The following is a 17,401-nucleotide window of genomic DNA, read 5'->3' as shown; positions in this document are numbered from 1 at the left end:
TCAGTAAAGAAGACATTTCTTTTGCTGCAGGAAAAATTAATTACTAGGATTGTGGGTTACTTGTGCAAGGGGAGGAATGTTACTATATGAGGAGAGAGGAGAAACCTATAAAGTGAAGAGGAGCATCAAAGGATCTTGTAAATATTCGAGGATTTTACCACAATCAATACCAATGTCACACAGTCCTTTACTGAGCACTTCCTGTGTGCCAGGCAGAGGGCTAAGTGCACTGAATACATTATTACATGTAATCCTCCCAAGAATCTTCACTATAGGTTTTATTACTACCATTTAACAAATGAGGAACCTGATGCTTAGAGAACAGGTTGAGTGACTTGTGGGAAAATCCACAGCTACTGAGCTGGACTCAAATCAGATCTGGAGCCAAAGCATGCTATTTACCACCAAACTAAACAGCCATAAAGTAATATAACTGCCGTATAGGGGACACAGGAGAAAACATGCTTTGTCAGTTTCACAGGTAGGACATGAAAGGAGAAAATAAAAGAGACAGGATAAGTAAAATCAGAAACGAAAGAGGAGACGTTACAACTGATACCAGACAAATACAAAGAATCATGAGGCTACTACGAACAGCTATGTGCCAACAATTGGGACAGCCTAGAAGAACTGGATTAATTCCTAGAAACATACAACCTACCAAGGCTGAATCATGAAGAATTAGAAAATTTGAACAGACCAATAACAAGTAAGGGAACCGAATCAGTAATTAAAAACCTCCCAAGAAAGAAAAGCTGAGGACCAGCTGGTTTCATTAGTGAATTCTACCAAACATTTAAAGAATTAACAACAATCTTTTAAAAACTCTTCCGAAAAAATGTAAGAGGAGAGAACTCCTCCAAATTCATTTTACAATGCCAGCATTACCTGATACCAAACCAGAAAAAGATGCCACAAGAAAAGAAAATTACATGCCAATATCTCTGATGTACATAGATGGAAAAATTCTTGACAAAATATTAGCAAATCAAATTCAACAATACATTAAAAGGATCATATACCATGATCAAGTAGGGTTTATTCCAGGGATGCAAGGATGGTTCAACATCTGCAAATCAATCAATGTGACATACCACATTAACAAAATGAAGGACAAAAATCACATAATCATCTCAATAGATGCAGAAAAAGCATCTGACAAAATTTAACATCCACTTATTAAAAAAAAAAATCTCAACAAAGCAGAAACAGAGGGAACATTCCTCAACATAAAAAAGGCAATATAATGACAAGTCCACAGCTAACATAATACTCAATGGTGAAAAGCTGAGAGCTGTTCTTCTAAGATCAGGAACAAGACAAAGATGTCCACTCTCACCACTCTTATTCAACATGGTATTGGGAGTCCTAGCCAGAGCAGTTAGACAGGAAAGAGAAATAAAAGGCAGCCAAATAGAAATGGAAGAAGTAAAACTATCACTGTTTGCAGATGACATGATATTATATGCAGAAAACCATAAAGACTCTGTCAAAAAACTGTTAGAACTTATAAAAGAATTCAGTAATATTGCAGGATACAAAATTAATACACAAATCAGTTGCATTTCTATACACTAATAACACACTATCAAAAAGAGAAATTAAGAAAACAATCTCATTTACAATTGTATCAGAAAGAATAAAATACCTAGGAATAAATGTAACCAAGGAGGTAAAAGACCTGTTCCTTGAAAACTGTAAGACATTGATAAAAGAAATTGAAGAAGACACAAATAAATGGAAAGATAGTCTGTGCTCATAGATTTAAGGAATTAATACTGTCAAAATGTTCATACTACCCAAAGCAATATACAGATTCAATGCAATCCCCATCAAACTTCCAATGGCATTTTTCACAGAAACAGAACAAAGAATCCTAAAATTTGTATGAAACCATAAAAGACCCCCAAATAGCCAAAGAAATCTTGAGAAAGAAGAACGAAGCTGGAGGCATTATGCTCCCTGATTTCAAATATATTTCAAAGCTATAGTAATTAAAACAGTATGGTACTGGCATAAAAAGAGACATATAGATCAATGGAACAGAATAGAGAGCCCAGAAATAAACCCATGGATATGTTGGTCAATTAATTTATGACAAAGGAGCCAAGAATATACAAGGGGGAAAGGACAGTCTCTTCAATAAATGGTACTGGAAAACTGGACAGTTACATGCAAAAGAGTAAAACTGGACCAAAATCTTACACCATACACAAAAATTAACTCAAAAAGGATGAAAGCCTTGAATGTGAGACCTGAAACCATAAAACTTCTATAAGAAAACATAGGTGGTAAGCTCCTTGACATAGATCTTGGGGATGAATTTTTGAATCTGACACCGAAAGCACAAGCAACAAAAGCAAAAGTAAACTAGTGGGACTACATCAAACTGAAAAGCTTCTTCACAGCAAAGGAAACCATCAACAAAATGAAGACAACCTAGTGAACGGGAGAAAATATTTGCAAATCATATATCTGATAAGGGGCTAATATCCAAAATTTATAAAAAGTCATACAACTCAATAGCAAAAAATTCAACTAAAAGTGGGCAGAAGATTTAAATAGACATTTTTCTACAAAGACATACAGATGGCCAACAGGTACATGAAAAGGCACTCAACATAACTAATCATCAGGGAAATGCAAATCAAAACCACAATGAAATATCACCTCACACTTGTTGGTTACTACCAAAAAGACAAGTGATAAGTATTGGTGAGGATGTGGAGAAAAGGGAACCCTTGTGCACTGTTGGTGGGAATGTAAATTGATGCATGGAAAACAGCATGGAGATTCCTCAAAAAATTCAAAATAGAACTACCATATGATCCTGTAATTCCACTTCTGAGTGTATATCCAAAGGAAATAAAATCACTATCTTGAAAAGATATCTGCACGCCTGTGTCCCTTGCAGTGTTATTTATAATAGCGAAGACACACAGACAACCTAACTGTCCACTGATGGATAAAGAAAAATGTGGTGTATATACAGTTACCCTTGAACAATGCAGGGGTTAGGGGCACTGACCCTCTGAAGAGTCAAAAATCTGTGTATAACTTACAGTTGGCCTTTTGTTCTGTGGTGCCTCTGTATCCATCATTCCATAACTGCAGATTCAACCAACTGCCGATTGTGTAGTACTATACTACTTACTATTGCAAAAAAAAAAAAAAATCTATGTATAAGTGGATCTGTGCAGTTCAAACCTGTGTTGTTGAAGGGCCAACTGTACACACACACACACACACACACACAAATATTATTCAGCCAGTAAGAAAGAAGAAAATCCTGCCATTTGTGACAACATGGATGGACCTTGAGGGTATTATGCTTAGTGAAATAAGTCAGACAAAGAAAAAGACAAATACTCTACAATCTCACTTACATGTGGAACCTAGAAAAACCAAACTCATAGATACAGGGAACAGATTTGGCAGTTGCCTGTGGTGGGGTTTGGGGGTGGGTAAAACGGTTGAGGGGGTCAAAAGGTGTAAACTTCCAGTTATATGATAAATATGCCCTGGGGATATAAGGCATGGTGTCTATTGTATATCTGAAAGTTATTAAAAGAGTAGACCTTAAAGTTCTCATCACAAGAAAAAAAACTGTAATTATGTGAGGTGACAGATGTTAACTAAATTTATTGTGGTGATCATTTGGCAATATATACATATACCAAATCATTATGTTGTGCACCTTGGATTAATACAGTGCTATTTGTCACTTATAGCTCAAGAAAATGGGGGGGGAGGGGTTGCCATGTAGAGAATGAGCTTTGGTTTAAATAAACGTCAGGAGAAGAGTCAAAATGTAGGCAGAGATCATTAAAGTCAGGTGCTTATAAAGCTCCCATTCTTCTGTTACTTCTCTACTGAAACCATTCTATACTGTGTGTGCAACCAGATTATTATTTTCTCTTATGATTTAACTTGGAGTGCCTCCTCACTATATTATTATAAGGTTCTTTTTCTTTTTCCTCCTTCAGTGTTAAATATCACTAGCCTAGGGCCAATGCACAGTTAGCCTGGGAGGTTACTAACTTCCTAAAGTAAATACCTTTTTATCCATAGCATCTCATCCTCTATGACAGGGGTCCCCAACCCCCGGGCCACGGACCGCTACTGGTCATGGCCTGTTAGGAACCACACCGCATAGCAGGAGGGGAGTGGCGGGCAAGTGAGCGAAGCTCCATCTGTATTTACAGCCGCTCCCCATCGCTTGCATTACCACCTGAGCTCCACCTCGTGTCAGATCAGCTGTAGCATTAGATCCTCATAGGAGAGCAAACCCTACTGTGAACTGCGCATGCGAGGGATCTAGGTTGCGCGCTCCTTACGAGAATCTAATGCCTGATGACCTGAGGTGGAGCTGAAGTGGTGATGTTAGCGCTGGGGAGCGGCTGCAAATGCAGATCATCATTAGCAGAGAGGTTTGACTGCACAGAGACCATAATAAATCAATTGCTTTCAGACTCCTATCAAAACCCTATCAGTGAGTGGCAAGTGAAGACAAGCTCCCACTGATTCTGCATTATGGTGAGTTGCATAATTATTTCATTATACATCACCATGTAATAATAACAGAAATAACAATAAAGTAGAAATAAATAATAGAAATAATAATAAAATGCACAATAAATGTACTGTGCTTGAATTATCCTGAAACCATCCCCCTACCCCCACTCCCTGGTCCAGGGAAAAACTGTCTTCCACAAAACCGGTCCCTGGTGCCAAAAAGGTTGGGGACTGCTGCTCTGTGAGATGTCTAAAATAACAGCATAAAAAAGAAACATATACTTTTATATATAAAGGAAATGATGTTATCTGGCAATCTGCTCTCCAGAAAACACTAGAAAGTCAATATTCAATAAGTATTAATCGAATGCCTGTTATGGCCAGACAAGACAGAGTGACTTTTCATGTTAGTTTACACTGCTCCTTGTTGACTTAAGACTAATAAAGTAGATTTGAAGACAAAGAATATTCCTGGAAAATAAAGAGGGATATTTCATAATAACAGGGAGGTCAGTTTATCAAGAGTATACAACAATCAGAAATGGATGTGCAAATAATAACAGAGCTTCAAAATACATGAAGCAAAAATTGAGAATTCAAAGGACAAATAGAATAATTCCAATTATACCTGGAGATTTTAATACTCCTCTCTCAGCACTTAGTAGACTGCCCCCCACCCCCCTGCCAATTTTTAGTAAAGTCATAGAAGATCTGAACAACGCTGTCAGCCACCTGGACCTACCAATATTTATAGAACACTATATGCAATAACTAAAGAATATCATTCTTTTCAAGAGCACATGGTAAGTTCACCAAGATGATCATTTTCTGGGCCATAAAGCATAAGTCTGAGAAATGATTACATCTAGTAAGGCTCATACTTTGCTGGTACACATAGTGTTTAAAAAATTTTTTATACACAAAACATTATTTATGTTCTTAAGTTTGATAAGGCAAATCATCAACTTCAAAAGCTTGAAATTTTGTTAAGAAAATCTGTTCTCTGGAGAATTAGCAAGTAAAGTGGATAGCAGGTCAAGACTTGGGCAGTGTTTTAGGGATCACGCATGCATTTCTTTAGGTAAAACCTTTATAATATAATTATATTCACAGCACATTTTAGAAAACTTGAAATACTCTACCATAGAAATTCCAGCTGTGGCCAGCTAACTGCAAACTGCACTTTGTTAAACCAACGACTGTTAATATTTTAGTGCAGTGAGATCAAAAGTGCAATAATTAAAAAAAAATTGGTAGCATGTGAACACTTGTTAGGAGTTAGATTCTATTGTGGGAGAAGAGAAAGGAGAACGGAGACTCAGGAACAAGGTCATGTGAATGTGGCTCATTTCTCAGTCTCCTGGTGAGGTTACCTATGGGCCGTGTTTCCTATGACACCAACAGGACTGGGCTTCCTGCTAAGGCCTGCACAGAAGCTCCTGTGTTCTGCCAGAACAGACAAGGCAGCTTCACATTGGGGGAGGAGCCTGCTGAACTACATTCAACTCCTGCGTGGCCCCAACAGGCTCCACGATGACCAACTCCACCCACCCCCAGTAGGGTGTAGTGTAGATAAAGAGAATTAGCACACAGACTTTGTCAGCTTCAGCTTTGTCTGGCATGCAGGGTTCAAAGAGCTTTTTTTTTTTTTTTTTTTTAATTGGAGTATAATTGCTTTACAACGTTGCTGCACAACGAAGTGAATCAGCTATAGGTATACATATATCCCCTCCCCCTTGGACCTCCCTCCCACGCCCCCCATCCCACCCATCTAGGTCCCCACTGAGCACCAAGCTGAGCTCCCTGTGCTATACAGCAGGTTCCCACTAGCTGTCTCTTTTACACGTGGTGGTGTATGTATGTCAAACCTGATCTCCCAGTTCATCCCACACCCCTTTCCCCACCCCCTGTGTCCACACGCCCATCCTCTACTTCTGTGCAGATGGACCTAGAGTCTGTCATACAGAGTGAAGTAAGTCAGAAAGAGAAAAACAAATACTGTATATTAATGCACGTATGTGGAATCTAGAAAAATGGTATGGATGAACCTCTTTGCAGGGCAGGAACAGAGACCCAAAGAGCTTTGTGGTTGGCATCACGCATTTCAGCTTCTTTCACAGCTTCAGGATAAAGCCACATGGAAAGTTTCCCGTCTTCACAGTGCACGCCTCTTTCCACAGCTTACCTCATTGTTCTCCTCGGCTGTGTTTGCAGTGAGAGGTCTACACGACCCTCATCATTTTAAGGAGGGTAACACCAAGACACAGACTCTTCAGAAAGAAACAACTCCAGAAGAGTGAGATCGCCAACAAGCACGGGCAGTGAATCCAGGGGTGCAAGGCCACCAATACGTGTGAACTTACTCATCATAATTATTATTTTTTCTAAGAAAAGGATTTCCTCAGTCAAACCTCCAGGGCATCGGATCAAAGAGAGTTACTGACACAGCTGGACTATATTTTCTAGCCAATTGGCCTGGAAAGGAGAATCTAGACAGTGTCCTGGCAACCGTTTAACACAGCAGCAATCCATAAAAGAGGGAAAAAGAACTCTGTAGACCGACTTTTAAAAGTCTTCTTTTGCTTCTTTATTTCTCTTTATTTATAAGGACAGTTTGGGGGTAATATCCAAGCTCTAGGGGTTGTCCAGGGTAGGCACTCTGGAAGAATTACTGACCCTGAGAATGCAGAGCATTCTTCTATAGACAGAAACTAAAGGTTTTAGTCCATAGTACAGGTTTTTGTTTCTGTTTTTTTTTAAGACTATATACTTTAACTTATCATAAAAAGTATACCCCAAACCTACTGGCAGAGTATCTGATCAATTTTCTATTTCCAGTTTGATGTAAGTCACTATAAACCTTACCAGGACACTGTTAAATCATGCTAGACAGAGTAGTTTATAAATAAAATAACAACAGGAGAAATTTATCAACAGTTACATGCCCTGGAAGTTCTCCCCAAAATGCATAAAAGAAATTCTAAAAGTGACTATTAACACACAACAACAACAACAAAAGCCACAAGCCACAAACCCCAATCCCCACTATGTCACAAGCATAGCAATACACACAGGAATCAGGTGAAATGAGAAGGCAGAGAGCACACCAAGGATTTAGTGAATTACAGAGAAACAAGGCGTGAGATGATCGTGTGAAAAAAAAGTGACGGCAAACAAACAGAACGCATGTCTGTAGTTAAGGAGAGCCGTTTCTCACCGTGCTGAACAAATGGCTGCCCTAGGAGCACGTGGACGGCTATGCCCATATGCCCTCCTCCTCGTCCTACGGGACGGCAGAGACCCCAGAGCAGCGTGGGAACGAAAAGAGCTGGTTAGTATTCAAAACAGAGACACAAGCACGCTGTAGCAGCAGCAAACAGTCTCTCCTCTCCTGACCCTTTTTACATCAGGCTCTGACTCGTAATTAGTTTGTCACTGTACCTCCTGCCTGCCGACCTCTCTGAGACGCTCTCTCTATCCACTGCTGGATCTGGGCAACACTATCAAGTGGGAGGCTTTTCCTTATTTTTTGCCTTTTCCTCAACCTCTCCCCATTCCTGTGCGCCTCCCACTACTGCGAGGTACCCAATTCCTTGTAGGTATTAGTGAAACCCGTTTCAAGGAAAGGACCTAATACTCGTCGTATATACACTGGCGTCAACTTAATTCCAGGTACCCAGAAGCAGGCAGAAGCAGCCAAGTGATGTCTTGGCAGGAACAGACTGCTGACATCGAGGCACAGCTCTCCATGCTGCCTGTGTCAAAGACTGTACTGTTCTCCCTCTAAAACATAAGGTCTGCCTCAACCGGCTGAGAAAATGTCATCAAACCATGACTATACCTTCTGAATCTTAGAACAAAATTGCATTTTCGATATTATTGCTGCTTTCACCTGCAATATTTCTTCTTCTTCCCCTAAGACAAAGCTATGCTATCATTTGGAGGAGATGCTCAGTGGGGGAGTTTTCCTTGACTCTTTAGTCATATGGATGTAATTACTTAACTATTATTTTTCTCCCTCAGCTGTATATTTTAAGATTGAGTGTGATGGAGATGTTGAAATCTGACTTTTGGCAATGGGATATGAGGTAATCTGTTCACTACTCTCCCCCATCCATCATACTCAAGATCTTGGGAGAGTTTCCTTCTTCCAAAAAAACTGGCATTGAATATGGTTCCCCTTCAGGCTGACTCATCACTGCCTCTTCTGCACTGATGAGAAGTTGAAGGCAACAATTTAAGAATGACATAGATGGACGGATCCACCAAGGAGATGGGAGCGAAGAAGCTAAGTTTCAATCTTCACGTCTACTAGGTGATGAGCAGAGATTTTAAAATTTGCAGTTAGATAATATTCAGTAGTTACCTTTACACTGCACTGTGCATGCCTCACTGAGCTTACAAGCAAAGTTTTGTTTTTCTACTGAGGCACTGTTTCTTAAATAAGAAAAGCAGGACAGTTACAAATTAGTGAGTATCTCTGAGAAGATTAAATTTTTTTCTCATCTCAAGGATTCTTTAGTGTCCTCAAATCTGCTGAGTATCTCCTCTTAAAATATTCAGAATCATGTACCACCTTCCTCGACAGAAACTGACTCTGTGTTAAAAAAAAAAAAAGTTTTCAGAAACTGATTATTTTTATTTTTCTAACTTGCACCCCAGAACCTGTAATGTGCTAGTACAAAATACATCAAAATAAAAGCATACTGGTTTTCACAAGACAATCAAAAGCAGTCTTACCTGGTCTGGGGAGGGTTTATGGTTGGTTTGACTGGAATGGGAGGATCTGAAGTGGTCATCCTCATAATTGTCGGCCATGAGCTTCATTCGATTTTGTGTCTAAGAGGAAATGATGCGTAAGGTTAAATTTAGGTAAAATTTCTGTGACACACTGCAAAGTAACAAGTGCCTTAAGAATGTCCTAAGAAAGGATAAAACGAATCCTGTCTGAAATAAAATAAATTAAACACAGGATTTCTGAGGATATTGGGGGAAGAAAGTTTAGACACTATTATGGACTGAACTGGGTCCCCTCAAAATTCATGTTGAGGCCCTAACCCCCAAGCCGACTGTGTCTGCAGACAGCCTTTAGGAGATAAGTCAGGGTTCAGTGAGGTCATAAGGTGGGGCCCTAATCTGATGGGACTGCCGCCCTGTAAGAAGAGGAAGCGGGAGATGAGTCCCCCTGCCGCATGGGGACACAGTGAGGAGGAGGCCTCCGTGAGCCAGGAAGAGGGCTCTCACAGGAACCAAGGCAGCTGGCACCTTGATCTTGGACGTCCCCGCCTCCAGAATGGTGAGAAAATAAATTTCTGTTGTTTAAGTCACTCAGTCTATGGTATTTTGTTATGGCAGCCCAAGCAGGCTAAGACAAGCACCTAAATTTCCACAGGAATTTTGGAGGGAGGAGTAATCTCCCTAAATTAAGCACTTTATTGCAGTGCTTGTTTTTATTTTTTAAAATAAAGACTGGATTATACTACATATAGGATAGAACTCTGCTAACTCTATTTTTTCACTTCGTGATATTAGGACCCATCTTTCCAGGTTACCATAAAATTACTCACCCTTTTTAAGAACTATTCCATTTGGGGGGGATGTTATATAACATACAGACCATAAATATTGGGGGAAAAGTTATCATTATCTGTAAATGAAATCATTATATACCCAGAAAATCCAAGAGAATCAATTGAAAAATGATTACAATTTACAATAAAGTTCAGCAACGTGATCAGACAGAAGCTATAAATTAAAATTCAATAGCTTTTCTTTACACCACCAATAAACAATTCAGGTTTTGGAAATGAATTGAAGATTCTGAAATCCTTCTCTTCAACCCTAGACCAGAAGAGGATTATTATCCCACTGTCTCTTCTCCATGTTCACCAAAATGGAGGACTGGATTGGTAATTCTGTGTGCTTGGCTAATTTAAAACCCAGGTGAATATAATATATATATATATATATATATATATATATATATTATAAAACATTTTAGAGAATTCCCTTTGCAGAGCAAGCAATTCAGAAAATGCATGGTACCAACACTATGCATAAAATCAAACAGCAATATTTTTAAAACCTGAAGTTTTAAAAGCATTAAAAATACATTTGCTAACATTATATGATTCAAAAATGTTCACTGTAGATAATCTAAAACACAAAAAGAAAAAAAAAGAGAAAAATTACCTGTAAATCCCTCTAACCAGAGATAATCATTGTTAATATTTAGGTGCACCTGTTCAGCCTCTTCCCTATGAACATAAAAAGTAGCATGCTTTTCCGATTTATTCTCTATTTCTGCTACGATATGGTATTTTTTAAATTGCTATATCTTATGGTATATTTTGATATCTGGTAGGACATGTTGTCTTTCTCCACCAATTCTGCTTTGTCAAAATCTCATTGGGTATCTTTGACATATTTTCTTTTCTAGATGAATTTAAAACATTTTGTCTAGTTCCATAAAAAAGTTTAGAGAGATTTTTCTTCAGTATTTTTTCACATAATGATGCCTGAGCAAGGGTAGGGCCAAAGTGCCTGGGCCTGAATTCTAGTTCTGCCTCTCACCAGCTAGCTCAGCTGGGGCAAGCTACTCAAATGCTCGGAGCCTCAATTTCTTCACCTTTAAAATGAGAATAACAATACCTTCTCCCCATAGGACTGTTGTTAGGATTAACCGTGTTAATACAAGCTCTTAGAAAGGTGCGTGGCATACAATCAACACCCAATACATTTTAGCTATCACCACCGTTATGAACATTTCTTTTCATGTCATTAAGTATTATTCTAAAACCTAATTTTAACTGGCTGCATAGTATTCAGTTGAATAGATGTTTAACGAGTCCCATGTTGCTAGGCATTTGGGCTCTTTACATTTTCACCTAGTAATATATGCACATTTCTAAGCCAGTTCCTCCCTCCAGGATATAATGACAGCAGAGAAAATACTTATCAAGAAATTGTCTGTGATATCAAACTTATCTTTTCTGAGATGACTTACAGGGACCTTGAAAATATGTAGGGCACTGTTTCTTATGTCAAGCCATACTTATGACAAATGGAGAGTCGTCTGCAAGGCAGCTCTGGGGAAGCGTGAGGGAGACAGAGAAGGGCAAAGGGGCGCACCGGAAAGTGACTACATGCTGCACCTCACTCACTTTCACGTGGGTAAGAAACATTTCCCCATGGACTTTAATAGGACCCTGCAGCAAAAGTACACTTGGATTGTTATTATCTTAGAACATGACACGCAGTCTTTAATGCCTGATACCTAGTGTGAGTTTAAAAACTTAGAGAAGAACTAATAAAGCACATGCCAATCCACTTTCAAGGCAGGATGTATCTCAAGTATTTCTCAGGAATGAGAATGAAAGCCTCGCATGAGAACTGATCACAGGAGACAGATAAGACCACAGGTTACTTATTTGATCCATGTAAGCGAATGAAGAAATAGTCCTAAGAACGTCTCCATTTCTGAAAGACATGAGGTTTATCAAAATTTAGCTAGTGTTCCCAGGTCAAATATTCATTAATTTGGTGTGAAGTCTGTTTCCTGCACAGTCAGAAGCTGAGCACTAAGTATCTGACAGCTCACAGAGCAGTAGATATTATACAGATCATATAAAGGACACTCTGCTCAAGGATCTCTTGTTCTGCACTCTTCTTTTTTTTTTGTGGTACGCGGGCCTCTCACTGTTGTGGCCTCTCCCGTTGCGGAGCACAGGCTCCGGACGCGCAGGCTCAGCGGCCATGGCTCATGGCATGCCGCTCCACAGCATGTGGGATCTTTCCGGACCGGGGCACGAACCTGCGTCCCCTGCATCGGCAGGCGGACTCTCAACCACTGCACCACCAGGGAAGCCCTCTACGCTCTTCTTAAGATTAAGACCAGCAAGCATGAAAGGTACTTTATATCCAAATATTTTCCCTCTTGAACCATGCACGTGCATGTGCAGAGAGCCGAACTCCCATGGTCCCATGACATGAAGAACAAAGTTGTTTGAAGGAAGGAAGGAGAAAAAAAAAAAGGACAGGAGGAAACTTGCTGAGATAAACTTTTTAAGCTGTAAACACATATCTGTGTATATAGGTATACATACCCTCCCAGAGGAAAAGTTCATCGTTTATTCTGTTAATCTTTTCTTTTAGGACTAAGATGTCAATGCTCAAAAAAGGTGGTACAGAAACTATATATTTCACAGAAAAATACTTAGTTAGGTTAAGAAACAGTATATGTTGGTTATTCAAACCCAGGTATTAAAAGAAAAGGTTGGAATTCTGATCAGAGTTACCTGGTTGTTCACTAATCTGTCCTTTTTGGTTTCTGATAACACTATTAACCTACCTAAATGAGTTTTAGAAATAATACTACTTAGAAATATTCTGAGGTATTTTAGAAAACATATCATAAATAAGTCTTAACCTAACTAGCATTATTTCCAATTATAATTATCTTTAAGAAAGCATTAAAATTATTTCTGCCTACATTTGTTAAACTTTGGAAATCATTTTATTATAGTGAGTTTTAATTAAATTTTAATTTGCTATTTTGGTATTTGATATACAAAATGAGAAAAGCATAATCTTCATCATTTTCAGGTGGGTCGGACTCTGTTGGTTATAAACTTAGCAAAATTTCAACAAATTACCTATGAGCTTTATTTTAAACTTCATTTCATGAAAAAGTATGTTAGTCATTAATTATTCTTTTTTTTTTTTTTTTTTTTTTTTTTGCGGTACGTGGGCCTCTCACTGTTGTGGCCTCTTCCGTTGCAGAGCACAGGCTCGGGACGCGCAGGCTCAGCGGCCATGGCTCACAGGCCCAGCCGCTCCGCGGCATGTGGGATCTTCCCGGACTGGGAACCCACATCCACTGCATCGGCAGGCGGACTCTCAACCACTGCGCCACCAGGGAAGCCCTAGATCAGTTGCTTCTTAAGACTGCACTTCCATCATCCATGACAGCAGCTTGGTGAGAGCCTGCATTTTTTTTTTTTCTTTTTGCGGTACGCGGGCCTCTCACTGTTGTGGCCTCTCCCATTGCGGAGCATAGGCTCCGGAGGACGCAGGCTCAGCGGCCATGGCTCACGGGCCCAGCGGCACGTGGGATCTTCCCGGACCGGGGCACGAACCCGTGTCCCCTGCATCGGCAGGCAGACTCTCAACCACTGCGCCACCAGGGAAGCTCCATTAATTATTCTCAAGTTGTTCATTTTATACACACTTGACTGAAGATTATCCTTCTAGCTGGGAAAGCTCCTTTTCCACTGGTTGGACAGATTTTGGGGGACTCCTGTGAAGCAGTGTGGTAGGCAGGGGATGGCAACTAGATTAGAGGAGACAACCGTGCTGAATTTAGCCCGACAGCAGTCATGGTCAGACTACCTTCACATCCTATTTATTTTCTCAGCTGGAGTGCAAGGTCTAATAGAAAAGTGTGTCTCCTACTGATTTTGTTTTGCTTTTTAAAGATATCAGTTAGATAGTTTAATTTTGGTCCTGATTAGGACCAAAATGTGGAAGGAATAACCATCCTGTGCATTCTGTGTACAGTAGCCGACTTTCTGTGTCCTTCGGACACGAAATTACTCTTGCGTTCTGGCAAACATGAGCTAAGCTTGTCTTGTATATTTCTTGCCCCAGATCTGGAATCAGCTGGTTTACCAAAGAGCTCATTCATTCAGTGGGACAGGAGCGGGTGCTGGGTGCTCAGTGCTGCTGGATTACTGCTTTCTGGTTGTTTCAGCTGAGAGGTAGGAAAAACTTTCTTTCTTATTAAGAGGGAGAAAATTATAAATTAACAGTGATATTTTCAATTTAGATTTAAGATTCTAGATCTGCATCTTAAAGAATAAGTTTTTACTTCTTTGATTTTATACTTTATATATCTCTTTTCCTCTTATGCTGAAAAACCTTGGTTCCTAACAATAATGACATAATTACTTCTTATTTGCTTTATCCATCAATTTAATTCTTTGAAAAAACCAATACCAATGTAATCACTATCAATATGCCTTCAGGATGAGCTTTAAAACTTCTTGGCATTATTTTTTCTTCTCATTGGAGTATATCTTACTGAGAATGTATAGAGAAAAAGCTGTAATATATAAGGTTAGTTGAAATAATTCTCTGCTGTATGTGGCTATGCAACAATTTAATAAATCACTGGATTCATTTGTTTCAGTTTGTTTACAAAATTCAGGAATTGCTTTCCCCTCTTTCTGATGTCATTTTGTTTTTGATTATGTAAAACATCCATATGATTCTAGAGTCAAAACTATATAACTAGGCACTTTCAGAGAAGACTTGCTTTCAATCCTGCCTTCTCTATCCTGTTCCTTTCCTCTTTTCTTAGGAAATTTTTGGGGTAAATTTTAAATTTACCTTTACATTGTTCTTTCTGTAACTGTGAGCAAGCATACACTCTCACAAACATTCATGAATTTACCCACTTTTCTCACATAAGAAGTAGAATATTAATACACTATTCTGCATCTTGCTTTTTCATCTAACAACATATTCAAGTGGTCACTCCCTAACAGCAGAGATGTTTCCCACCCCCTTCTTCAGCTGCACAGTACTCCACCCCGTTGGGTGTACTGTCATTGGTTCAACCAGTCTCCCACTGCTGGGTATCCCCCACTGCTGGGTACCTGAGTTATTGCTAATCTACGGCTACTACACATGCTGTAGCAAACAATGTACCGGCACACGCGGAATTACCTTGCATATGTGTTATTTTGTGATTCTGAAAACGTATCTTTGGGACAGACTCCTAGAAGTGAAGCTTCTGGGTCAAAAAGTGAAAACATAGGTAAGTAATTTTATTACACGTTGCCAAATTCCCTCCACAGGACCTGTACATTTTGCGCTCCCACCGGCAGAGTTTTAAGAGTGTGTGACATGTGCAGCCCTGTCAACTGAATACGCTGTTAAACCCTTCCTTCATTTTGGCCAAATAGCACCTCAGTTTGACTTTATCTTAATATGAGTGAGGTTGGGCATGTATTCATGTTTAGAGACTATCTACATTTCTTCCCCTATGATCTTCCGTTCCTATCTTTTGACTATTCCCCCCACCCCCCATTAAATTGTTATTTTCTTCTCCATTTTTAGGAATGCTCTTTTTTGGGATATTAGCTCTTGGTGATGTAAGCTGCAATTTCTCTTCTGAAGTCGGACATCTGTCTTAATTTTCAGAGCCCACCCTCTCAACTACGACACTATCCTGTATCCACTGTTCTTCCTTCTGATCCTTATACTTCCTCTCTTTAGTTATTTTTAAATCTTCAAGAAAATATTGCCCGTCTAGGATCTTAAGTCTTCAGAGAAGTAATCTCCTCTGTTACATCCTCCTCGTTGTGGACTGACTGTGAGCTCATCCTAAGGGTCACATGTTTTTTTTCATGGTAATACTGTGATATCTGGGCTGTTGAAGGATCCCAGCAGTGATACGGTAATTGCTTCTGCTAGGCTCTAATGGGGCATACATTTTTATTCTAATATTTCAGGTAGGAGCTTCCCACGCCCAGTGGCAGTATCAATTTGTACTCTAAATCTGCTGGAGATACAGGCTTCAGAATTCTGACATCTTATAAGGGACCTGGGGTTCCTTCCCAAGGTCACAGCAAAGAAAAGCTTTTCTCATCTACTGGTGGTAAAGGTCTGACTCAGTTAGTCTTATTTCCTTTCCCTTGAAATGGCACTCGTCTGACTGTCCGACCTCGCGGCAGAAGTTCAGTTCCAGGTCCCCAGTTCATGTCATCCTAAAGTCCCGCCTTCTTTCCCTGTGCGGGCACTAAAACCCAGCCCCAGCCCTAACTGGTCACAACTGGTCATAATGCCCAGGGCTGCTGCTGCTTTAGTTCACACCCCTCTTTGCTTCTGACACCTGCAGATTTTTTCTGTCAATGAGCTCAATCACGCATCACAAATTCTGAGAGGGGGTTAAAGCTTATCCAGTATCTTTAGGTTTGGAACAAAAGGATTTCAGTGTTATCTGGAACCTCTGTCAGATTCTAATAATCTGTCTACATGTCTTTTCTTCCCATGGATTGTGAGTCTGTGAGGGCTAGGACAAAGACTCATTCACCCATGTATCAACCTAGTAACTAGTAAAATTGCCAGTATACATACATATACACACACACACACACACACACACACACACACACACACACACACACACACACACACACACACACACACACACACACACACACACATATATATTCCTTAACATATGTTTGCCAAATTCAAGAATCTATTTTCCATGGTTGTTACATTTGGGATTATATTTTATTATTGTTCCAGCAATGAGCTTCATATTTTGAAAGCTTTTTCTATGATATTACCTTTATTAAATAATGTTCTTTTCCATTTGTATTAATTAAAAATAGATACACTTACCAAACACAATTGCTCATAACTATGAAAAATCCAGCATTACCACAATGAGTTATCTCAGCCAAAAGAAAAGAAAATAGACATTTTAACTAACTAGCAGAGTTTTATCTCAAATAAAAACATAACTGCTGTTACTTATAATAGGTTCAAAAAGAACCCCAGCATCCAGGCACTCTGGTTTATAAGCACTTATAAGGTTCTTTTCTTTGATTTCCTCACATACAAATTGATTTATGTGTGAAAAGGAGAACTTCTGACTATAGATATACAGGTATTTTTTTTGTTACTCAGTGGATTTTTTTTTCTTAAGGTTTCATGTAATCTTCTCTTATCTAAAAGGATATACTTGAATACATCACCATTTATGGCATTAAGCTCATAGGATATCTGTTCTTTCTACATATTCTGTATTTCCTAGCAAAACTCTACTTTTTTTCCCCTCTTGGTAGAAAGCAAAGAAAACAAACACACAGCA

The 17,401-nt window shown here is 39.3% G+C and overlaps 1 protein-coding gene across 6 annotated transcripts in view; it reads right to left on the bottom strand.

The window, feature by feature from the left end:
• Positions 1 to 17,401, bottom strand: part of ERC1 (ELKS/RAB6-interacting/CAST family member 1) — a 388,985-nt gene that overhangs the window by 48,630 nt on the left and 322,954 nt on the right. For all 6 annotated transcript variants that reach the window (XM_082635263.1, XM_082635267.1, XM_082635268.1 and 3 more), the window contains exon 17: positions 9,256 to 9,354. In XM_082635263.1, coding sequence (XP_082491389.1) covers positions 9,256 to 9,354 — 99 coding nt within the window. The remainder of the gene's footprint in view (positions 1 to 9,255; positions 9,355 to 17,401) is intronic.

This window comes from Mesoplodon mirus, assembly GCF_964341445.2.
Source record: "Mesoplodon mirus genome assembly, chromosome: 11".
NCBI classification, from domain to species: domain Eukaryota; kingdom Metazoa; phylum Chordata; class Mammalia; order Artiodactyla; family Ziphiidae; genus Mesoplodon; species Mesoplodon mirus.
Note: the sequence above shows the minus strand (reverse complement) of the source record. Positions and strands in the feature narration are given on the sequence as shown.